The sequence below is a fragment of the Aquarana catesbeiana genome, linkage group LG01 (assembly GCF_042186555.1).
Source record: "Aquarana catesbeiana isolate 2022-GZ linkage group LG01, ASM4218655v1, whole genome shotgun sequence".
Taxonomy (NCBI): domain Eukaryota; kingdom Metazoa; phylum Chordata; class Amphibia; order Anura; family Ranidae; genus Aquarana; species Aquarana catesbeiana.
The window spans coordinates 573,594,701-573,620,199 of NC_133324.1; the positions used below are offsets into that span (position 1 = coordinate 573,594,701).

Below are 25,499 nucleotides of genomic sequence, written 5' to 3' on the forward strand. Positions count from 1 at the left end.
ATTTAAGACTCCAGTTAAAAGACCGGCAGGAACATGTACGCAGGGTACTCCAAGTAGCAAGACCCGGAAGGCAAGTATTCTGTTGCTTGCTAAGATACCATTCTGTCACTCTACAAATCAACACAGAATTTCATGTTCATGCCTTTCACTATGGTAAACGCTCAATAGGGCTTCAGTGGATTGATGTAGTTCAAGTGAGAGGAACTTTTGGCAGCTGATTTGATCACGGAATATGCAGAATCTTTTTGTCCTTACTTATGTCATTGTTTAAGCCAGCGCAAGGATTGGTAATAGACATACAACTTAGAAGCTAACTGGTTAGTATGCACAGCTGCACAAGATTCTGCGTGCACCAGTTTTAGCACCCCCAATGTGACTTAAAAGAAACACACCACCTTGTAGCCTAGAATAACAAAGCACTCCCCTGCTACCTCAAACCCCCTTCTCCAAACTAACAGACCGAAGATTACACTGTTCACTGCTAGCTGTTTCCTGTGAAGACTGGAAGTTCTGCGAAGCAGCACTGACAAAGCAGGAGCCAGCAGCCTTGAAAGTTTTAAACTGCAAGTGCTGGGGTAAGAATTTTAACATAGTTAACTGGGGAATGTTTATTTTATTGTGCTCAATGTGTTGAGCTGAAAAAAATCTGATGGTTTAATATTACTATAGTTATTATGTATGTACAGTCTTTGTGTACATACTTCATATGGTCAGAAAATATTTTACTTTAGCTGAGTAGTAGTAGCTATTTAGCTTTGCTGGAAAGAGCCCATTGCTAAACTCAAGCTAAATAAGTTAGAACGATGACTTGTGTCATGACATGGTGCTTCTGCTGACAATAGTGCTATTGAAATCCTTTGTCATATATTAAATGTTTATTTGTAAGAGATTTTGTATGCAAATTTAGACACATATATACTGTACATATATTAGCAATGTTTTTTTTTAACCCAAAATGATTAATGTATTCCTTAGTGAAATGAATCCTGCTGAGGAAGGTCTCTCTAGTAGGTAAACCTATTTAAGCTGTGCAGCCATATTGCACAGTTGGGATTGGTGGATCACAAGGGTATATGCACTCCATTTTACATTTGACAGTCATTTTCAATATTTTTAGTGCCGGTTCAAATATACCCATTAGTTGTGATTATAAACTTCCAAATTTAATATTCGTGTTCTACCTGAGGAAGACAATGGCAACTTTAACTTTAAATGGCTTCTGTGTAGATGTGTATTTTTATACTATTTGTGAGTTTATCTCTTCTGTGAAACTTTTATGTGCAGATTAATGGAACAACAAATGCAATCATGTCACGCACAAACGTAACCAGTGCCTTTGGAAACCAAACCTCAGCAGGAAAACCACAGCTTTCCACAATTAAAGTAAGTAATTAAAGTCCGTCACAATGCCATTACAATATTTCTTTACTATAGATTGGTAACCTGTAAGTATTGTTTGCCGGTGTATCTCAGATTAACCACTTAAGGACCAGAAGGATTTACCCCCTTAATGACCAGGCCATTTTTTGCGATACGGCACTGCGTTATTTTAACCGACAATTGTGCGGGCGTGCGACGCTGTACCTATTTAAAACGGATGTCATTTTTTTTCCACAAATAGAGCTTTCTTTTGGTAGTATTTGATCACCTCTGCCGGTTTTATTTTTTGCGCTATAAACAAAAGACCGATTTTGGAAAGAAATATATTAACTTTTTGCTATAATACAAATCCCCAAAAAATAAAAATAGTTTCTTCAGTTTAGGCCAATATGTATTCTGCTACATATTTTTGGTAAAATCCCAAAAAGGGTATATTGATTGTTTTGCGCAAACGTTAGTGTCTACAAAATAGGGATAGATTTTAGGGAATTTAAATTTTTTTTATATTGTTTTTACTGGTAATGGCAGCAATCAGCGATTTTTAGCAGGACTGCGACATTGCGGCGGACATATATGACCCTAAGTGACACTTTTCGGGGACCAGTAACACCAATACAGTGATTAGTGCTAAAAAAAAAAAAATGCACTGATCACTGTATAAATGACCCTGGGAGGGAAGGGGTTAACACCAGGGGAGATCAAAGGGTTAAGTGTGTCCTAGGGAGGTGCTTTCTAACTGTGGGGGACGGACTGACAGGGAGTACACAGATCGCTGTTCCTGATTGCTAGGAACAGACTATCTCTCTACTCCCCTGTCAGAACAGGGATCTGCCTTGTTTACATTGGCAGATCCCCATTCTGCCTCTGTGGAGCGAACGCGGGTGGCCGGCGGGCATTACAGCTGCCGGCCATGCGCATTGGCTCCCGCTCCATGCCGCTGGCGCACGCCCACAGTATCTATTACACGAGACGGCGTATGGGAAAGTCGTTCCGCATAATAGAGCCGCCCTGCCGCAGTATATCTGCGGCGGGCGGTCTTTAAGTGGTCAAGAGTAATGTGAATTCTGCCATATCCCTCATGAGCACCTTCTTATGATATACAAAATGCAATGTATAGCTATTTTAGACAGCACCAATAAGTTAAGAAATTAAAGCCAAAACCAACATAATAATTTTAAATATATAGGAAAGCACACTGTGTGTGTGTGTGTGTGTGTGTGTGTGTGTTTTTTTTTAGATTATGAAGTTGTTGTTTCTAATGTAGCTCACAGGTATTAAGTTAGTGTGGTTCTATGATCTAGATAACTGAGAGAAGAGTACGTTCCAGGTTGAAACATTCTTGTCTCTCACTTGTATGGTGCTAAACCCTGTGTCTGCAATGTCTGCACACCGTTGGTTTCATTTTAGCAGAATGGGATTACTCGACGTAAGGCTGCTGGTTGTGTCAAGCACATATTTTCATGCTCTAAACACCAGGGAAAAGACGCGGCCCAAAAGTAGTAGAAAGGGGAAGTAGGTAGATATGTGTTATGAACAGTGCTGCATATTATGTTGGATGTTGCTATATGACTTGGGAAAATAATGTAAATCAAAGGCACAAGTAATAATGTAGAAAGAAAAGAAAATCATCGTTTCTCATAAAAGCTATGAGTTGAGCCAATAATGTTCGTGATGCACCATACATTGCTTCATCTGCAGTGTAGTAATTGGGAAGCCCTTTATCTAAGCGGTTAACTTTTTTTAAGAATACCAATGTAGCCTTCCTTTAGGCAGAACTAATAAATTGCTTATTACTTCCTGCAATGTCCTTGGGTTTATAACATTTTTGTAGGAGAAACTGCTAATGAGAGGGATCGGCCTTGTGCTTTGTGTCTTCCTCTTTTATACAGGCATGCCTCCCAGGGCTTACAGCATTAGTCTTCTGTCTACCTCTATGCTAGAGAATCTCTGTAAAGTTTATTCTATAAATGATCATTTTCGTTTGCCAAAATGCAAATGGTGGAAAGCTGCTCCTATGAGGCACAATCCTCTCCTTTGCCACATGTTCTGTATGCTGGATTAATCATGAAATTAAGAATTTTAAACGCAGTAATATGAAAATAGTTCATCTGCCCACCCACAGCTTATAAATCATCTTTTTACATTAAAATACTGCCACTATATACCTTTTTTGGGTGATCTGTATACCACGGTTGTATGATAAGCTGCACAGTTTCTCCATTGCTGAGAGTTCAGGTAGGAGGAGATTTCCACCACAGTATGTATACACGCCTACATGTGTGATGTCAATATCATGTGACCTGGCCATCTGAGAACAAGTAACTGTTCTCTCCAGCTTAAAAGACACAACTGAGCGTGTGCAGGTCGGCTACTCTGCCTACAATAGCTGGCCTTCCCCAGATAGACAGTGCAGGAGGGGGAGGATCTGTGCATACAGGATAAAACAGCCTTTTTACACAATGCAGAGGATTAACCCTTTAAGTTCCACAGTGAGTATAACAAGCATGCTATGCTGCATATACAGACTGATTTTACTGTTGTAAGTTTAGTAACACTTTAATGGGTACTAATATTACTACTGTGTCAGTAGTTCTAGCTACTACTATCTCAGTTTCGCACAAGAGAATCTGTACTGGAGTATCTAATGGACAATGACTTCACTGATTCCTTGTTTGGCTCCTAGGCAGCTAGAATGCTAGGCAATGCTGAGCAATGGGGATAAACAGAGCTGATTAGGGATCAAAGCAATGCTAAGCTGTGGTGAGGGGCAGGGCTTGGCTGAGCAGCACAGGAAGTGGTGGCACTATCGCTGTAGGAATCAGGCTATATCAGCACTGATTGACGCAGGATGATCAACCTTTATAAAGAGCATTTGAGGAAACTAATTGCCCCAGCACAAGGCGCTAGCCAGCTGTAATGACTGGTCCCATCCACCAAACGTTAAAGCACTGGCACACTGACCGCAGAATTTCCAGAAGTGCCAGCAGGAAAGTAGAGCCACCAAAAAGGGAAAAAAAAACCCCAAAAAACTTTAATACGTAGGGGGCACTTTGCTGTATTTTATATGACCCACTCATTACAGAGGCAGAGACAAACGCACATGGATTATTTCAGAATAACAAAATGAAGGAATCTGCAACAAAGGTTGTTATAATCCTTGCAATGTACATAGATCACCCGGGGGGGAATGTTTTTTTTTTTTTTTCCCATTTCCGTCTTTCAGGACAGCACCATAGAGAGACCTTGGCTCCTCCCCTCTTGAGGAAACACCGCCTTCAATTTCAAGATTTAATCCTCACCGTCCCCCCGGCTCCTCAGTTCTGGTGTTTCCTCCAGTGGGGAGACATCGCTAGGGACCAGGGGCTTATGCAGCCAGGGAGGCTGAGGCGATTATATCCTGGGGGGGGGGGGCAAGGTCTCTCTCTCTCCCTCGACCCTGCAGTCTGAGAGGCTAGTGAGCTGGTTACCTGTATCAACTGCACATCGCGCTCCTCCAGCTTCTCTTGGCGAAGAGTAAAGCTGGAGGGGTCCGCCTTCTTCTGCCCAGGGGTGGTACGGGGCTGAGGCACAGGGAGACCCGCCTGCTCTATGCAGCCAGCGTGAGAGCTCTGAGCGCTGGGTCGGACGGCGGGTGACGTCAGTTCCGGCAGGGGTCAGTGTTTCTGTCTAAACCGCGACTTCCGGTCGCGGGGGTTGAAGGCGGACCGCGCGCTTGGCTGGTGCTGCCTCATCTTTGCTGTGGGGACAGCACACACAGGTTAGGAGACCACACGCTCCCCAGAGGGAAATTGTCGGAAGCGGAGGCTTCTCGAACTGCTCCCGGAGATTCCTGCACCAGCCACTCAAAGGTAAGGTGAACCCTGGGGTGGTGTTCCCTTAACCCCTTCCTGTAAGCTCCACAGGTGTTTGTTTCCTCTGGTGGTGGGGGGAAGGGTTGTAACCGGGACCCTGGTGGTGGTTAATCCTGGGGAAAAGCACCCCTGGTGGCCCTCTGTGGGAGGTGCTGGTGGATAAATTCTCAGTTTTTTTTTTTTTTTTTTATTAAATTTTTTCAGAGCAAATCTACGGAAAAGAGCAAGTCACCCCATAATCCCAAGAAAAAATGCCCTTCATGCAGAGCCACGTTGGGGGAGTCTTGGTCCAAGCCACTTTGTAAGGAGTGTATAGAGGGGTTAGTAAGGTAACAGTCAGTGGAACAATGTTCGGATCTAGCAGCGTCCGTCAAGGAGCTTTCTAGCACTGTGCAAACTTTTAAAACACTTTTTTCTAGTTTTCAGTTGCCACAGCCCCAGGTCATTTCTCCACCAGCACAATGGAGTGTTGCTCCAAGCTTAATGGATGCTCCCTCTGGGAGTGGAGAAAATCCAGGAGGCGCCAGACAGGAGGTTGAGGAGGAGCCTGATAGCGGTTCTTCAGATTCCCAGGGGGAGTCAGAGGGAGAGGAAGTGGATGGGGAATCCGCAACAGCCTCTCGCTATAAACTTTCGCTGGAAGAAGTGGAGGAGCTTTTAGGAGCTATCCATACCACTTTAGGAATCCAGGAGGAAAGGAAGAAGTTATCTCTCCATGACCAGATGTATAGGGGCCTGGGAGAGCATAAGAAGAGGGTGTTTCCAGTCCCTAAGGTTTTGGTTGAGGCCATCAAAAAGGAGTGGCAGGACCCGGAAAGGAAACCTTTCTTTTCAAGAACTCTGAAACGAAGGTTTCCCTTTGCAGAGGAGGAGGCGCTGGTATGGAATAAATCTCCTAGACTAGACGCAGCCTTTCACAGGTCTCCAGGCATACTGACCTGGCTTTTGAGGACATGGGGGCTCTCCCAGATCCCGTGGACAAGAGGATAGATTCCCTCTTGAAAAAAATCCTGGGATTCTTCCCTGGGTAACCTCAAGCCTGCCATGGCGTCCACAGTGGTGGCACGGAACATGGAATATTGGTTGACGCAGATTAAAGCGCACATAGAGGCAGGGACATCTAAGGAAACGATCCTGTCGTCTTTCCCTATGCTCCTTAAGGGGGTGGCTTATCTTGCGGACGCCTCGGCAGAATCGGTGCGTATGTCCGCAAGATCGGCAGCATTATCCAATTCAGCAAGGAGAGCCTTATGGTTTAAGACGTGGCAGGGAGATACCGCATCTAAAGTTAAACTTTGCGGACTTGCTGTTTGGACCTGGTCTGGAAGCCGTCTTGGATCGGACTACCGACAGAAAAAAGGCTTTTCCTTTTAAAAGGAAATTTGCAGAGACTAAAAGAAAGTCTCGCCCCCGGAAGAGGTTTGACCCCCCCCCTGAACAAAACTGAACAACAGAAAAAGGGTTGGGGACAAAAGGGCGTGGGGGGCTATTTTTCGCCCTCCTGAACAGCCCAAAAAGACCAAGTGACGGAACCACAGTGGGGGTAAGATTGGGGTGCTTCCTCCCACAGTGGGAGACGATCACCTCCAACCAATTTATTTTGGGGATCATAAGAAGAGGGTACCGGTTGGAGTTTGCAGAACCTCCACCACGCAGACTCCTCGTCACCACGCTGCCAAAATGCGCAGAAAGGTCATCAGCTCTTCTTTCCTCTCTGCAGGAGTTGGAGGAACAGGAGGTGGTAGTACGAGTAGTAGTAGTACGAGTCCCAGAAGACGAGACAGGCAGAGGCTTTTATTCCCACATCTTTGTGGTCCGCAAACCGTCGGAAGTTCAGGCTCATCCTGAACCTGAAGCCTCTGAATGTCTCGCTCACCTACAAGAGGTTCCGAATGGACTCTATTTACTCGGTGAAAGCGCTCCTTCCCCCGAACTGCTTCATGGCATCGGTGGACTTGAAAGGTGCCTATCTACACATTCCTATCGCAGAAGGATGCCAGAAGTTCCTCAGGCTGGCGGTGAATACCAAAGAAGGGACATTTCAGGGGCAGTTCAGGGCCCTTCCCTTCGGGCTATCCTCTTCACCAAGGTTATGGTGGAGGTCTTAGCTTTTCTGCGGCTCAGAGACATCTTCGTAATCGCATACTTAGACAATCTGCTTCTCTTTGCCTCTTCCCCGGTACAGTTGTCACGGGATCTACAGTCAACAAGAGACATCCTGGAGAATCTAGGATGGCTCTTGAACCTGGAGAAATCCAACTTGATACCGTCACAAAGGGTGGTCTTTCTGGGTTACGTGTTGGATTCAACAAAGCAGATAGTCTTCCTTCCATTGGAAAAAATCCAGAAGGTGGACAGGGCAATGTTGTTACTCCAGTGCAGTCATCAGATATCTGTAAGAAGAGCTATGTCAGCTTTGGGCTTACTGACATCATCCCTTCCAGCAGTTCAGTGGGCAGGATTCCATTTTCGCCCTCTACAACTATTCATCCTGAGGGTCTGGGACGGCAGTCAGGGGACTCCCTGATAACGGTGCCGAGTCAGATCAAGAGGTCCCTCTGGTGGTGGAGAAAAGGGGCCAATCTTTCACAGGGTCTGGATTGGGTCCTACCAGTGTCCAAAAGTATCACGACCGATGCGAGTGGCACAGGTTGGGGCGCGCATCTAGATTCCCGTATGGTTCAGGGTGTCTGGCCGAGAGAGGACGCAAAAAGGTCCTCGAACTGGAGGGAGCTGAGAGCTATAGCCTTGGCACTCAGAGCCTTTCAGGGGGAACTCCGTGGGCAGCATGTGAGAGTCCGATCGGACAACTCCTCAGCAGTAGCCTATATAAACAGGCAGGGGGGTACCAAAAGCAGATCCCTGTGGGTCCTCGCAGAATCGATTCTCAGGTGGGCCGAAGCAAATGTCCTGTCCCTTTCGGCAGTGCATTTGAAGGGGGAACAAAATTGGGTGGCGGATTTCCTCAACAGGAGGTTGCTGAGAGAAGGCGACTGGGTTTTGAACCAGGAGTTTTTCGAGGCAATATCTCGAAAGTGGGGAAGGCCTTGTGTAGACCTCTTCGCTTCGAGAGAAAACAGGAAGACGCGTCTTTTTTTTCTTCTCCCTGAACAGATGGGACGGGGCACTTGGAGTGGACGCCTTGGCCTAGAGCTGGTCTTTCGCCAGGTGTTATGCCCCCCCCTGTACTGATTCCAGCGGTACTGAGGAAGTTCCAATTAGAGAGCACAACTCTTATTCTAATTGCACCACATTGGCCCAGGAGGCCGTGGTTTTCCATCCTAAGGAGTCTAGCAGCAGAACCTCCCTGGTTTCTGCCAGTCCAGGAGAATCTTCTTTCTCAGGGGCCAATCTGTTGTCCTCAGGTGGAGAGGTGGAGCCTCGCAGCTTGGCTACTGAAAAGGAATTGCTGAGGGGCAAGGGTTTCTCAGATCGTTTAGTGGAAACCCTCCTGAATTGCAGAAAGAGAGAAACGCAGGTTATCTACCTGAAGACGGAAACGTTTCAATAGCTGGTGCACAGAAAGTTCCTTTGATGTGCGCAGTCCCGTAGCGGTTTTAGAATTTCTGCAATCAGGCGGAAAAGGGATTGGCCCTTAGCATCCTAAAAGGACAGGTATCTGCTCTGAGCGTTTTTTTGGAAAAACAGCTAGCAATAGACCCGTGGATAGTTAGTTTTTTTAAAGCCTTAAGCTGGCAGAGACCAGTTAGAGTCTCCCCCTTCCCAATGTGGGATCTTTCTTTAGTTTTACAGGCCTTTACGGTGGAACCTTTTGAGCCGTTAGAGACTTGAACGTTAAAATGGATCACCCTCAAAACGGTGTTTTTGGTGGCGATCACTACGACAAGGAGAGTGAGTGAGTGAACTCAAAGCCCTTTTCTATTAGAGCACCTTTTTTCCAGGTGTTTCCGGACCGTGTGATTTTTAGAACTGATCCGGCCTTTTTGCCAAAGGTGGCCTCGAGTTTTCATAGAGGCCAAGAAATTGTTTTGCCCACCTTCTGTTCGAATTCTGTGAGGGAACAGGAACATATTTTTCATAAATTGGACGTTAGAAGGTGCGTCCTTCAGTACTTGGAAGGTACAAAACCATTTAGAAAGTCTGAGTCTTTTTTTTTTTTTTTTGTATTATTTTCAGGAACTAGGAAAGGTTGCAGAGCCTCTAGGCGCACAATAGCTAGATGGTTAAGCTTAGCCATTATCCAGGCTTACGTAGTAAGTGGTTTAGATCCCCCGGAAGGTATTAGGGCAACATTCCACCAGGGCAATGGCGACTTCTCAGGCAGAGTGGGCCGGTGCGTTTTCGGAGCAGATCTGTAGGGTGGCAACGTGGTCCAGATTTGACACGTTCGTGAGGCACTACAGATTGGATCTACTGTCAGCAAAAGACCAGGCTTTTGGTTGTAAAGTTCTGCAGGCAGTAGTCCCACCCTAAGGTAAGGTGCTCGCTTATCCTCTCTATGGTGCTGTCCTGCAAGACGGAAATGGGAAAATCGGAGTTACTTACCGGTAACGTCCTTTTCCAGGAGTCTTTCAGGACAGCACAGATACCCACCCAAATTTTTGGACATTCCTGAAGAACTCATCGCAGGAGAACGTCAGGTAAGATGGAGATTATTATGACGTGTTCTTGTGTCTCCCCAGCTAGCCGGAGGTCCTCTGAAAGAACTGAGGGGCCAGGGGGACGGTGAGGATTAAATCTTGAAATTGAAGGTGGTGTTTCCTCAGGAGAGGAGGAGCCAAGGTCTCTCTATGGTGCTGTCCTGAAAGACTCCTGGAAAAGGACGTTACCGGTAAGTAACTCTGATTTTTTTTTTTTCCTCAACAAAAGTGGAGATACACTTTAAAGCAATAGTTAGTTCTCCCATTAGGATCATTGGTAACCCTCAGGAGTGCTTTAATGGTTTTTACAAAGCTTAACCACGTCCGGACCGCCCACAGTCGTTATATGTTGGCTCTTTGAAGAGGAATATCGTTGTTATGGCAGCGGCTAGCTGGCATAACCCCGATATCCACTTCAGTGAGCAGTCCGGTTTCAGATAAATGTGGTCTCTGTGGTGATTCACTGCGAGATCACTTTTATCGGCGGCGAGTGGGGCTGCACCCTCAAGGGTAAGGGCAAATAGCTTGTTTTAGGTGTAGGGGGCATGGAAAATATATGTACTTTACCTGATTCTCTGCTCCTCCACACTATCTTGACCTAATCAAGACCAATGCAGGGTCCATAGTCTTGTATTGGATTTTATGTTGCCAAGGGATAGTCCACTACCTGAGCATTAGGGAGCACCATTTGCCAAGAAAGTGGAGGATCGGGCTTAACTACATTTTTGTGTTAACTGCCCTCCAGCTACAAGTGTAAACCAGATCTAGTCATCTTACCCATGCAGAGTGAATTATCTTTGCAAATGTGCTCTCCTGATCTTATACTCGCCTGTCCCTCCCTTGCTAATTCTTCCTCTTCCGCTGCTAAAATTTGAAGTGTCAACCACTCAGGAGAAATGTAACATCAATCTCTTGATCAATGGACCATGCTTGAGCGCTTCAGATTGGGTCCCAGCACTATCATAGGGTAGTTGGCTGCAATGTGTGTGTGTGTGTGTGTGTGTGTGTGTGTGTGGGGGGGGGTTGCTTTGAAGAGACTGTCACTTTGCCTTGGCCAGGGTGATGGTGTCTCTTGAACGGCCATAACTATTTACAATGATATAAAATTCCTTATCTATAAGGCTACTAGACGCTTATAGTTGAGAAACACTAAAGGTAATCATTTTTGGATACATTTTTCCTTTTTGAAAGTGCAAAACTTACCCCAAAAACGAGCTTAGGCTGATGCTGCAGATGAAGTTTGATGTCTGCCTAAGCCAAGATTGAAACCCTTTCCTTCCTGAAATTAAGCCAAATGACATTGCTGCTCGATGAAGTTCTGGTGTCCCACAGTTGACTGCTGGGTATAGTGCTTTGCGCCAAGATTGGGTGAGGCTAAATCTTGATTAAGGCAGTTGAATCTGTGTAGAGCTTCCTTGAACATGTTTGTGCAGTGAGTGATTTTAATTGGTGCTGGCCTGATAATGGGGAAAAAGACAAATTTGCTATATATATAGATATATATCTATATATATATATATATATATATATATATATATATATATATATATATATATATATATCTATATCTATCAAGTTCAATGATCAAGTTCAACAGTTGTTTTTCAATCTTCTTGTGTGAAAAATCTTCTACTCTTCCACCACACCACCGTGATAGTGACAGCACTCTGAAGAGCGCACTCACCAGATTGTATAGCCTCCCACTCTCATGTTCGGCAAAACAGCAATTGAACCACACCTGGGTTGCATGTGATGAACCGTGACTCCAATCAAGCCAGCTCCATATGTGAAAAAATGAATAAAGTGCTCCACATAGCGTGATACCATTTTGACAGATTTATTAAAATCACTTCAAACACACTTCAATGGTTACACTCACTTTTAAACTGAAACATAAAAGCCTTTAAAAAAAATCCACAGCAAGCAACAGGATCAGTGATCCAACGGTGCACCGCGGTCACAGCGGACCTGAAGTGTAAACTGGTGTATCTCTCACCCAACCTTCTAAGGCCCAGCCATCCGATCGGTGTAGTCCTCCTCAGACAGCGGCATCTAATGTCAGTGCAATGGAATGCCTTGTAACCATGCCCAAGACATGTTTCGTCGAAAAGACTTCTTCAAATGCAATCCCATTGCTGTGCTTGCTGTGGATTTTTTTCATTTTTATTCACTTTATTCATTTTTTCACATATGGAGCTGGCTTGATTGGAGTCACGGTTCATCACATGCAACCCAGGTGTGGTTCAATTGCTGTTTTGCCGAACACGAGAGTGGGAGGCTATACAATCTGGTGAGTGCGCTCTTCAGAGGGAGTGGTGTCACTATCACGGTGGTGTGGTGGAAGAGTAGAAGATTTTTCACACAAGAAGATTGAAAAACAACTGTTTGAACTTGATCATTAATTTCTTGTAATGTATTATTTATAGTGACACTTTTCACTGGGTGGTAAAGAAATTTCTTTCCATGATAAAATTAATATTTTTCATGACACTAGTATTATTAATATTTTTATGCATAAGTAGAGGGTCATAGGCATTATGCTGCTCTGACCCATTATTTTACACAATTTATATTAGCGCCGCTATCTCTATCTGTACACGTGTGAGAGGTATAGTTTTGGGATTCTGATCAGTGTGTGTGTGTGTGTGTGTGTGTGTGTGTATGTGTATATATATATATATATATATATATATATTCAAAAGTGTAAAGAAATACATTATGAAAAATGTGTTGTACTCTGTATAAGTATTTTGTACACATTATGTGTAGATTCTCATGTTTTTATGCTTTTTTTTTTTTTTTTTTTTTTTTTTTTTTTAAGCAATTTTCAATAAGTAAATAGGTTTTACTCATAAACTTAATTGTATTGTTCGCCTGTAAAGTCCCATTGTACCGGGGGGTACAAAGGTTTCCCTTTTTTAGGGTCCTTTTTCGCTTTAAATCTAGGAGCCAGCTAAATAGTTAGGAGTCTGGTTTTTTAACTAACAAAGCTTTTTTGCTATACTGCACTACTTTAACGGACCATTGCGCAGTTAAACACTGTACACAAATGAACTGTATATCCTGTTTTTCACACACACAGAGCTTTCTTTTGATGGTATTCGATTACCACTGGGTTTTTTTTTTTTTTTTTGCGCTAAAAAAAATATATATACCAAAAAATATTACTATATATATATATATATATATATATATATATATATATATATATATATATATATATATATATATATATATAGTGTAATATATATAATATAAAAAAATTTTTTGCTGTAAAACATATTCCCCCCCCCCCAAAACAAAAGCCTTCATAAATTTAGGCAAATATGTATTCTGCTACATGTCTTTGGTAAAAAAAATATATCTAATAAGTGTATATTACTTTGTTTGGTTTGTGTGAAAATTTTATATACTAGTAATGACAGCGATCGGCGACTTATTGCGGGACTGTGCTAGTCTGGCCGGCATTCTGACATCACCAGTGTCACTAGTGATCAGTGCTAATAAAATGCAATCACTGTACAAATGACACTGGGTAGGAAGGGGTTAACATCTGGGGCAATCAAAAGTGTTAACGCTGTGCCTAGGGAGTGTAATGTAACTGCACTGTGTACTGTTTTACTTGGGGATGCACATCCCTGCTGTCAGCAGAGAATTCTTTGTTTACAACACAGATCTCTCTCCTGTCACTCGCTCCGACGATCTGCGGGTCCTAGCTATGAATAATTGGCCGGTACCCCGTGATCTGCATGTAATAAAACTGAAGACCCGGTGGGCGCGCGCCCCCTACCCAGAAATGCAGTAATTTCCTGGTGCCAACATCGAATGGGCTGACAAAAGCCCAGGTGCCAGGACGCAATTTCTAGTCACCATGGCGACCTGGGGCCTGGGATTTGTCTAGCCCTACATTGTTATTTTGTTAAAGGGCCAACTGTAATGATGTAGTTTACTTTGCAGACACCGGTGAAAGCTAAAGACACACCTGTAAGAACTCCTTTGCACGACAGTAACAAGCAAACAAATCTACTATCCAGCCAGCCTGGCACCTATTCAGAATTTAAGGTAACTGAACTGCATGCTTATCTCTATGCATATGCACTTTGGTAATATGCTTTGGTTCAGCTGACAGTAAGAAAAGCAGCCACAAGGGGGCAGTTTCATTGTGCATTAAAATTAGGGTTCTGCTATGCAGTAGTACAGTTGTGCAAGAGTTTCACGTTTACTGCTGTCTCTGGATGGCTTTAATACTGGATGTCAGACAGCGCATTGGCATGTTTAGAATACAGGTCATCCAAAATAATGTCTTGCTTTCCCACTTAAATCTGTTGTTAGAAATTGTTCTTTAACCCTTAAAAAGGAAACCTGGACAACATTTCCATTTTGACATGAAAGCTGCAGAAATGTGTGTTTTTAAAAAGCAATAGCTTTAAATGTATAGGAATGAAAAGTGAGCATTTCATATACATATCCTTATAATGGTGGAGAAAACTATTTAACCAGTGGTCTGTCAGTTGCAGCCAGCACTAAAATTAGTGTCGGCTGGTGCCATGTTACATTATTTTCTCACTTTTTGTTGTTACATGTTCCTATTCACATAGCCAAACATTTGCCGCTTACCTTTTTTTATATGCCTTTTCATGATTGTACAAGACAGACTCCTTTTAAGTCTTGACCATAGGTTATATTCTTCCACCTACGGGTGAGGACACTGGTAAACAAATGTTGTTGGGGCAGCCCATTTAACCCCTCCCACTTTCAGCAATCAGTTTTTCGCTAGTGTCCTTATGTGATGTATGGTTGCTCGCTATTGAAAGCGCGTTCTGGCTTGAAATTTTGATTTGTTTGGAAGATTGGAGACATGGGGCTGGCTTGCTTACCCCCCACACAGCAGTGTAACGTGGTGCAGGTAACTGCAGAGTACTCTACAGGTCCAGGGCAGTGGTGATCTAAATCTCAGTAGTTCCCATCCCTGTAGACACTCTCCACAGAGGAAAGGGTATGCCCTCTTAAAGTGAGTGGAGAGTTCCCACCTAGCAGGCTCTCCCTTGGAAGAAACCACTAGCCTTGTGACGCAAGTCAGGGGCTATAGGTGGGGCAGTGGCCATTTTGTAAAATCAAGGGCTATACCCTTTCCCCTGTCTAGGGAGATTTTGGCATAGCCTGTGACACTATCGGGCACACAATGGTTCATTCTGTTTGTAAAGTCTCACCCTCTGAACCTCCCGCTGACTACCAGTGCCATCTTGAGCATATTGCTCTGCTACAGCGCACTAGAACTCCAGCTGCTACCCTGCTTTAAGTTATGACCCAGGTCACTGCATCAGCCTTCACCGGGTTATCCAGCACCCATTCTGCTTTGCCTCAAGTGTCTGCACTGATTTAGGATGGAGAGTACCCCTCAGGGGGGCCTGGTTATGGTGACATCACTCACATGCATGCGGCACACAAAGTGGACCGTAAATGTGATCTGAGCTGCATATGACAGGCAGGGGGGGGGGGACACATTTATGGCAGCAGAGACCACTGTTGCAAAAAACCCTGCCTGTCAGCAGGTTTTACATTGCATGGTCTGAAATTTGCACTAGAAGTGCAGTGCGTGCCTTTGCAATTTATGGTGTGACCTGACCCTAAATCCACCTTTTTGCAAAAATAAATGAATGCACCATAATAATAAAGTGTGTGTATATCTATCTATCTATCTATCTATCTATCTTACACACACAGTATCTCACAAAAATGAGTACGCCCCTCACATGTTTGTAAAAATTTTCTTTTCTTGTGAGACCACTGAGGTAATGACACTTTGCTACAATGTAAAGTAGTGAGTGTACAGCTTGTATAACAGTGTAAGTTTGCTGTCCCCTCAAAATAACTCAACACACATCCATATGTCTAAACTGCTGGCAACAAAAGTGAGTACACCCCTAAGTGAAAATGTCCAAAGTGGGCCTCAATATTTTGTGTGGCCACCATTATTTTCCAGCACTGTCTTAACCCTCTTGGGCATGGAGTTCATCAGAGCTTCACAGGTTGCCAATGGAGTCCTCTTTCACTCCTCCTCCATGATGACATCACGGAGCTGGTGGATGTTGGAGACCTTGCGCTCCTCCACCTCTCGTTTTTGAGAATGCTCCACAGATGCTCAATAGGGTTTAGGTCTGGAGACGTGCTTGGCCAGTCCATCACCTTTACCCTCAGCTTCTTTAGCAAGGTAGTGGTCGTCTTGGAGGTATTTATGGGGTCGTTATCATGTTGAAATACTGCCCTGCGGCCCAGTCTCAGAAGGGAGGGGGTCATGCTCTGCTTCAGTATGTCACAGTACATGTTGGCATTCATGGTTCCCTCAATGAACTGTAGGTTCCCAGTGCTGGCAGCACTCGTGCAGCCCCAGACCATGACACTCCCACCACCATGCTTGACTGTAGGCAGGACACACTTGTCTTTGTACACCTCGCCTGGTTGCCACAACACATTCTTGACACCATCTGAACCAAATAAGTTTATCTTAAGTTTATCTTGATCTCATCAGACCACAGGACATGGTTCTAGTAATCCATGTCCTTAGTCTGCTTGTCTTCAGCAAACAGTTTGCGGGCTTTCTTGTGCATCATCTTTAGAAGAGGCTTCCTTCTGGGACAACAGCCATGCAGAGCAATTTGATGCAGTGTGCGGCATATGGTCTGAGCACTGGCAGGCTGACCCCCTACCTCCTCAACCTTTGCAGCAATGCTGGCAACACTCACACGTCTCTTTCCCAAAGACAACCTCTGGATATGACGCTGAGCACATGCACTCAGCTTCTTTGGTCTTCTTAGGCCTGTTCTGGGTGGAACCTGTCCTGTTAAACCGCTGTATGGTCTTGGCCACAGTGCTGCAGCTCAGTTTCGGGGTCTTGGCAATCATCTTATAGCCTAGGTCATCTTTATGTAGAGCAACTATTCTTTTTTTTCAGATCCTCAGAGAGTTCTTTGCCATAAGGTGCCATGTTAAACTTCCAGTGACCAGTATGAGGTAGAGAGAGTGATAACACCAAATTTAACACACCTGCTCCACATTCACACCTGATACCGTGTAACTCTAACGAGTCACATGACACTGGGAGGGAAAATGGCTAATTGGGCCCAATTTGGACATTTTCACTCAGGGGTGTACTCACTTTTGTTGCCAGCAGTTTAGATATTAATGGCTGTGCGTTGAGTTATTTTGAGTGGACAGTAAATTTACACTGTTATACAAGTTGTACACTCACTACTTTACATTGTAGCAAAGTGTAATTTCTTCAGTGTTGTCACGTGAAAAGATATAATTAAAGTACAAAAATGTGAGGGGTATACTCGTATGAGATGTACAGTGGGGACGGAAAGTTTTCAGACCCCCTTAAATGTTTCACTCTGTTATATTGCAGCCATTTGCTAAAATCATTTAACTTCATTTTTTTTTCCTCATTAATGTACACACAGCACCCCATACTGACAGAAAAACACAGAATTGTTGACATTTTTGCAGATTTATTAAAAAAGAAAAACTGAAATATCACATGGTCCTAAGTATTCAGACCCTTTGCTCAGTATTTAGTAGAAGCACCCTTTTGATCTAATACAGCCATGAGTCTTTTTGGGAAAGATGCAACAAGTTATTCACACCTGGATTTGGGGATCCTCTGCCATTCCTCCTTGCAGATCCTCCAGTTCTGTCAGGTTGGATGGTAAACGTTGGTGGACAGCCATTTTTAGGTCTCTCCAGAGATGCTCAATTGGGTTTAAGTCAGGGCTCTGGCTGGGCCATTCAAGAACAGACAGGGAGTTGTTGTGAAGCCACTCCTTCGTTATTTTAGCTGTGTGCTTAGGGTCATTGTCTTGTTGGAAGGTAAACCTTCGGCCCAGTCTGAGGTCCTGAGCACTCTGGAGAAGGTTTTTGTCCAGGATATCCCTGTACTTGGCCACATTCATCTTTCCCTCGATTGCAACCAGTCGTCCTGTCCCTGTAGCTGAAAAACACCCCCACAGCATGATGCTGCCACCACCATGCTTCACTGTTGGGACTGTATTGGATAGGTGATGAGCAGTGCCTGGTTTTCTCTACACATACCGCTTAGAATTAAGGACAAAAAGTTCTATCTTGGTCTCATCAGACCTGAGAATCTTATTTCTCATTATCTTGGAGTCCTTCAGGTGTGTGTGTTGTTGTGTTTTTTTTTTTTTTTTTTTTGTTTGTTTTTTTTTTTAAGCAAACTCCATGCGGGCTTTCATGTGTCTTGCACTGAGGAGAGGCTTCCATTGGGACACTCTGCCATAAAGCCCCGACTGGTGGAGGGCTGCAGTGATTGTTGACTTTCTACAACTCCCATCTCCCGACTGCTTCTCTGGAGCTCAGCCACAGTGATCTTTGGGTTCTTCTTTACCTCTCTTACCAAGGCTCTTCTCCCCCGATATCTAAGTTTGGCTGGACGGCCAGCTCGCTCTAGGAAGGGTTCCATTTAAGGATTATGGAGGCCACTGTGCTCTTAGGAATCTTAAGTGCGGCATAAATTTTTTTGTAACCTTGGCCAGATCTGTGCCTTGCCACAATTCTGTCTCTGAGCTCTTCAGGCAGTTCCTTTTGACCTCATGATTCTCATTTGCTCTGACATGCACTGTGAGCTGTAAGGTCTTATATAGACAGGTGTGTGGCTTTCCTCATCAAGTCCAATCAGTATAATCAAACACAGCTGGACTCAAATGAAGGTGTAGAACCATATCAAGGATGATCAGAAGAAATGGACAGCACCCGAGTTAAATATGAGTGTCACAACAAAGGGTCTGAATACTTAGGACCATGTGATATTTCAGTTTTTCTTTTTTAATAAATCTGCAAAAATGTCAACAATTCTGTGTTTTTCTGTTAATACGGGGTGCTGTGTGTACATTGAGGAAAAAAAATGAAGCTAAATGATTTTAGCAAATGGCTGCAATATAACAGAGTGAAAAATTTAAGGGGGTTTGAATACTTCCCGTCCCCACTGTATATGTATGTATATGTGTGTGTGTAATATATTATAGTATGTATATGTGTGTGTGTGTGTGTGTGTGTGTGTGTGTGTGTGTGTATATATATATATATATGTGTGTGTGTGTGTGTGTGTATGTGTGTGTGTGTGTGTGTGTGTGTGTGTGTGTGTGTGTGTATATATATATATATATATATATATATATATATATATATATATATATATATATATATATATATATATATATATATATATATATATATATATATATATATATATATATAAATTTGCCATCCGGCTGCATTCCCGTAGAAATTATGAACTTCGCCTGTTGGACCTCACACAGAAAAATATGTTGTATGCTTTCCAAAAAATGTTTGAGCATGGCAACAAGGCGGGGTGCTTATTAGCCTACTTGATGCCTCTGGACCATTCCCCTACTTCTATTCCCCGTATTCGTACATCTCCAGATACTATTGCTGATGCCCCCTATGAAATCCTGGATGCTTTCTTGTCCTTCTACACTCAGTTATATTCTTTTAACTGTACAACATGATGATGCCCTATTGTCTCATTTAGCGGATATATCTCTCCCCACAGTAACTTAAAAAAGTAGTGATGCGCTGGATGAACCTCTTTCCAACGAGGAAATAGAACTAGCTATTACACAAATGCTATTGCATAAGACTCTGGGACCTGATGAATACCCCACTGAGGTGGTATAATAAGTTCAAACATCTGTTGAGCCCCTGTCTTCTGCGTACCCTAACCACGGCCTTGGAAGCTGGCATCCTTCCTTCCCTCCATGCGGGAGGCTTTGGTTGTCCTTATCCTTAAGCCACGCAAGGACCCACTGGATTGCGACTCTTACAGGTTTATTTCATTAATGTGGATACAAAAATACTGGTGAAGGCAATAGCCAATCGTCTAAATTAAAATAGTTCCTTCTTTGGTGCAGAATGACCAGAGGGGTTTCATCCCTGGCCATTCCACAAGAATGAACATACGTAGGCTCTTCCAAAATTGTCAATATCCTTATGGCCACGCCTCTACCCGTGTCATTGTGTCACTAAATGTATCCCTAGACACTTGTAGAGGCACTAGATGGTGTAGAATGGCCTTACTTACTCAAAGTTTTGCAGCTCTATGGACTTGGTCCTCGGCTGATCGCCTGGATACGACACCTGTACACTGAGATGGTCGCTAGGGTTTGATTTAATAATGATGTCTCTCCAACATTCTCCATCTTTAGAAGAACACAACAGGGCTGTCCTCTATCTCCACTCCACTCCTCTTTGCATTGGCCATTGAACCCTTAGCTATCCGCAGATGCTCTTCATCATCCATTCAGGGCCTTACTATTGGCACTATAGAGGAGCGAGTCTCATATGCCAATGATACCCTCGTATATTTAGCTGACCCCTCTACTTCATTGTGTTCCCTGCTACAAGAAATGGAGGATTTTGGCAGGCTTCCGAATCAACTGGTCTAAGTCCAGTCTCTTTCCATTAGATCTAGGGCAGAACAGGTGATAGATCTAGGTTCAACAGGTGATACATCCGAGTTCTCAACTCCAAGTGGTTCATTCCTTCCGTTATTTGGGAGTGGTGGTACAGCTGCCTTTTGAGCTCCCTACATAGCTAACAACTTGTGCCCTGTTTTCACCCAACTTCAGCAGCGCATAGGCCAATGAATGAATCTTACCTTTGATCTTATGAGCAACCTATTTAAAAATGATTTTCCTTCCAAAACTTTTATATGTAATGGCTAATGCTCCTTGCAGAATCCCCAAATCACTTTTTAAACTGATTCCCTATGCACGGGTTTCCTCTAAAATGGCCCTAGATGTTCTGAAATTACCATCTCACCTGGCTGAACTGGCTTGCCCAAATTTTTATCTATATTACTTAGGGTTAATTTACTAAAGGCAAATCCACTTTGCACTTCCAAGTGCACTTGTAGTGCAGTCGCTGTAGATCTGAGGGGAAGATCTAAAATGAGGAGAAGCTCTGCTGATTTTATCATCCATGTCCCCCTCAGGTCTACAGCGAATACACTTGTATTGGAAAGTGGATTTGCCTTTAGTAAATAAACCCCCCAGCCCTCAGTTGGTTGTGGTGCTCGATTGGCTATACCCCTCTCCGCATAATGCCTGTACCACTACTGAAGCCGCTGTAGTCACCTCTCTGGAAACTTTACATATTCTATATTGGAGGCAGATACCTACCTGCCCAGGAGTGGCAATGCTATGTACTACGTTGTCTTTATTTATCACCCTAGTGACCTGTTTCTCTAGGGATACCTGCACTGCCTCTCCATAATACGCTTTGTATAACCCCATGTTAAATGAATTTCTCACGATCCCTAATCCACAGTATTGGATTGTTAGAGGCGTTAAATATCTTTTGTCACTTAAGGCCCTGCTCAGTATATAAGTCCTTTACCCAGCTGAGGGAGGACTTTGATCTTCCTCCCTCTTCTTCTTTGTTTTTTTATTTTCAGCTTCAGGATGCCTTGGGAGCGCAATTTGGCTCAGTCTCACTCCTGTTACAGATGGCCCCATTGGTGGTTTCTGGGCTTCTAAGTAGTTTCTCCAATCTAATCTCTGACGACTAAAATACTCTAATGGCTGATTCTAATCCTAGATTTGTGGATGCACAGGCCTGTTGGTCCGACATGAGTATCCAGCTCTCCGATGAGGACTGGACTGAATTCACAGATAATTATAAAAGTTCCGTTTTAGCTTCTAGAGATATACAAATAAAAATATTTAATTAGAGTCGCCTTACCCCTTCTAGAATGTGTAAGATTAGATTACGCACTACCCCTGAATGCTTTAGAGGTTGATGGCATGAATACAGCTGATTTCATGCATTGCTTTTGGTCCTGCCCAATTGTTTTCTCATTTTAGTCAGAAGTTGATTCGTTTTTATCCACTCTTCTATGGATACCTAACATTTTTACATCCTAAAAACTGTTTTATTGGATATTTTTGGTGAATTGTCACTTTCTACGCGTATTAAAAGATTAAATACTGTAGCATACTGTACTTTTTCGCCAAAAAAGACTATTCTCCTGAGCTGCACACAAAAAGAGAGACAAGTAGCGCAGGTTACATAGTTCAGAGTATATCTCAATGTTGTCAGAAAAATGTCCTTTTGAGCAATGCGCTCTCTGTGAAATGCGAACAGTCTATGAGTAGGGCAGCCTTTAGAAGGGAGGTGAAGCCGCTCCAAGTATGCAAAGAAAAAAACAAAAAAGGCGCCTCATAGTAAACTGTGTATTTAATGGTATAATTACATTAAAAGCACTCACATTTAAAACTTAGTTAGTCCGGCATGGGGAGCCTCAGTATAGGCATACGGGATTGCGTTCTCCTGTGTCACACAGTCTGGTTCCTGTCTTGTTGCCGGCTGGTCTGTTTGGCGTAAGCTTCCGGGATCAGTGATTATCCAGAACGAGGCTTGGACATCGCCGAGCAGTCAATTGGGAGGCTGGGACGCTGGAACGCACATCCAATGTATGGAGTCCTATTCTCCTGAGATGGAAAGGGACTTCTCGACCCTTTATAAATACTTGGCTTCAATTTATCAATAATAGCTTAGCCCTGTATAAGCTTACTTTCGAGCTCCGACGACAACCCCATCTTTTTGACAAATTGTGGCATAGGGCTGCAACTAACGATTATTTTCATAATCGATTAGTTGGCTGAGTGTTTCGATTTAATCGGATAATAACCTTAAGTGTGGTGTATAATATAATATGTAAAGCTTAAAAAAAAAATGCTAATTATTCTTAAACATCTATATGCAGTGGTAAATATAAATAACCAGCTATATGTATGGAGAGCTAAATTTTTAATCCACTCTGAGAATAACAGACAGAACAGATATACTGTATATACTATTGTGGATTTTCAGACAGAACTATAACATATATTATATAAAATTTTAAGAACATTTTTTAATCGTTAGTGGGGTTAAATCGACGTTTGTTTTCGACGACAGTGATGGGGGTATTCAAAGGAGCAGAATAGAAAACTTCTTGGTGAGAGGAATTTTCTGACAGTGTATGTGGTTTTCGTTCAGAAATTACATTGATTAAAAACAATGTTAAAAGCAAGTGAAATTTTCAAAACACATTCTTTCATTCAGCGAATGTACAAAGATTTTTCGTATGAATAGTCTCATCCAAAAATTGATAGGTGTATGGCCAGCATAAGGTCTGGTTCACACCTCCAGCTTTTGATCCATTTCTGCAGTGCTTTTTGCTGTGCGTTTTTTGCACGCGCGATTTGCGTTTTGCTTTTTTATGGTTTTTTTGGTCAGTTTGTTGAGCAGATTAAAAACTGCAAATTGCAGCAACAATGCACTAAATGTTTTTCTGCAGCTTCTTCATTGAAGGCTTTTGAACCAAACAAGCAAAAAAGCACCGTTCTTGTGTTGAAAAAGTCCTTGACCTTTTCCAAATACGCAGCGGCTGAAAAAAAGCATAGATGTGAATGTGTCTCATAAGAAACCATGTTAAATGAACTGTAGTGTGTTTCTGCAAAAAGCACCAAAAAAAAAGTATAGATGTGACCCCAAGATGTTTAGTTGCAGCAGCATGCTTTTTTTTTTTTATTCACCTGTTGTAATGCGGTTAAACTAAAAACTAAAATTAGCCCTTTATAGTTAGTACAAAAAAAGCAGATAATCACTACTATAAGGGGTTAATTTATTCTGTGAGACAGTGAAAGTAATTATATATATCTTGTAGTGTGTGTGTGTATATCTATCTATCACTATCCACCCAGAAGTAGGATATATGGGCATTTGACTCCTAGTTAAGACATGAGGGGAGATTTTAAATGTTTTATATTTAAAGTAGTACTAAAAGCTGATACTATATTTTTTTTTTTTTTTTTTTTTTAAGATCAGTTTAAATGTAATGCACAATACTGGTAAAAGTTTACCTTAAATGTAATTGTAATGCCTTCTATTACCTCCAGTCTATCAGCCTCCACCTTCTCTGGATTCAGATACTGATCTTCCCTACACCGTGATTTTAAAGTAATTTTTTTTTTTTTTTTTTTTTTTCTTAAACCACGTGTCATACTTACTTGCTCTGTGTAATGGTTTTGCACAGAGCAGCCCCAATTCTCCAGTTCTGGGGTCCCCCACCGACACTTCTGGCTCCTCCTGCCTATAGAGTGCCCCTACAGCAAGGTTAAAAAAAAAAAAAAAACTTCTGCCTTTTTAGAACCACTCACTTCCTGCCCAGGACTACATGTCCCATGATGCATTGCTTCTCACACATTCACAAGTTCTCAGGCACTTACTGACATGTATGGACTGTGTACAGAGCTGTATGTGTGCTTCACTGTATCTCCTGATATGTAAACAAATAATGCATTCTGTATGCAGGCCAACTAATCGGCTGGCCGATTAATCGATTATGAAAATAGTTGACAACTATTTTCATAATCGATTAGCTGTTGATTCATCGATTAGTAGTTTCAGCCCTAGATGGGTGTCTAGCCCTCCTTACTTTAGTGTCCTCGGGCCCAGGAGACTAGTCTACACTACTGACTTCTTCTTTCGCACACATATATATGAGTTCATGTTTACTGTTGCTTATCTGCTGACCGAACAGTTTAAATGTTAAAATTGTAGATTTCTCTTCTGTAAGTACATTCCTTATGTGACTTGGGATGTACAGTCTGGTTGCGAACTAATATTGTCTGTTTTTGTAAAACTCTTAATAAACATATCTAAAAAAAATAAAAATTAAATCCTGCCTGTCTGCCCATTTTCATTTTGGACACTAAAATTACACTTCAAGTTTCTAAATGTTCAATCTGAACCGCCTTTTTGATTACACTTTAATGTGTAGGACAAATGGACTTGAAATGCTCATTTGGACTTGCTCCTAAGGCCAGACTCATCCCTAATGTGGTCAATTTCCAATTCGGTATTAGACTTGGGGAAACCCTTACTTCCACAGTTGTGAATAGTTCTCACAATAATGCAGACTATTGGGCTGGGGAGTAGTCCTGAACACTCTCAGTACAGGGGATTTGGCCATTGCTAGAAGCTCCCCTTCCAACAAATTCTGGAACTTGGGGAATTTGATTGTCCTTAAATGCTGGATTCCTCTGTTGTGAGGACACCTGACAAGAATGCAGCCAGACAATGCCATGACTTATATCAGTCATCAATGAGGCACCAGAAGTCATGCCTCTCCAAGCAAAGACCCTGTAGGGCAGAACTTCACATTCCAGCCCGGTCTGCCATCCACATCCTAGGCATGGAAAATTTCTCAGTCAGCATCTGAATTTGGGGGGGGGGGGGGGGGAGTGTACAATGGGCCTTTTCAAGCTGTTTGCCGTAGATGGGACATCGGGTGTGGACCTCCAGGTGTCTAGATTCTGCAACTGACTGGACAGGTTTTTCACCAGGTCAAGGGACTCTCGGGCCCTCACAGTGAACATAGTAATGATACCATGAGATCAGTTCAAGCTTATTTAGGTCTTTCTGGCAGGGTCAAGGAGGCCATCCTGGTGATCTTGTTGCTATAAATTGTCTGAGGTGTTCCAATATACTCAAGCTCTGAGCAGAAGCTTTGTGGGCTCTTTCGCATTGTCCAGACCTCCCCTCCCAGGCCTCTGTGTTCCATCCTGCTTCTCGGTTGCTGCAGTTA

The 25,499-nt window shown here is 43.0% G+C and overlaps 1 protein-coding gene across 1 annotated transcript in view; it reads left to right on the forward strand.

Annotated features, from left to right (window-relative positions):
* The window catches only part of LOC141106669 (protein regulator of cytokinesis 1-like), a gene marked incomplete in the record, with an annotated part of 62,166 nt that overhangs the window by 32,657 nt on the left and 4,010 nt on the right, over positions 1-25,499 (forward strand). The window contains 3 exon segments of the mRNA XM_073597611.1: positions 1-70; positions 1,285-1,383; positions 13,790-13,894. Of these exon segments, the coding sequence (XP_073453712.1) occupies positions 1-70; positions 1,285-1,383; positions 13,790-13,894 (274 nt within the window).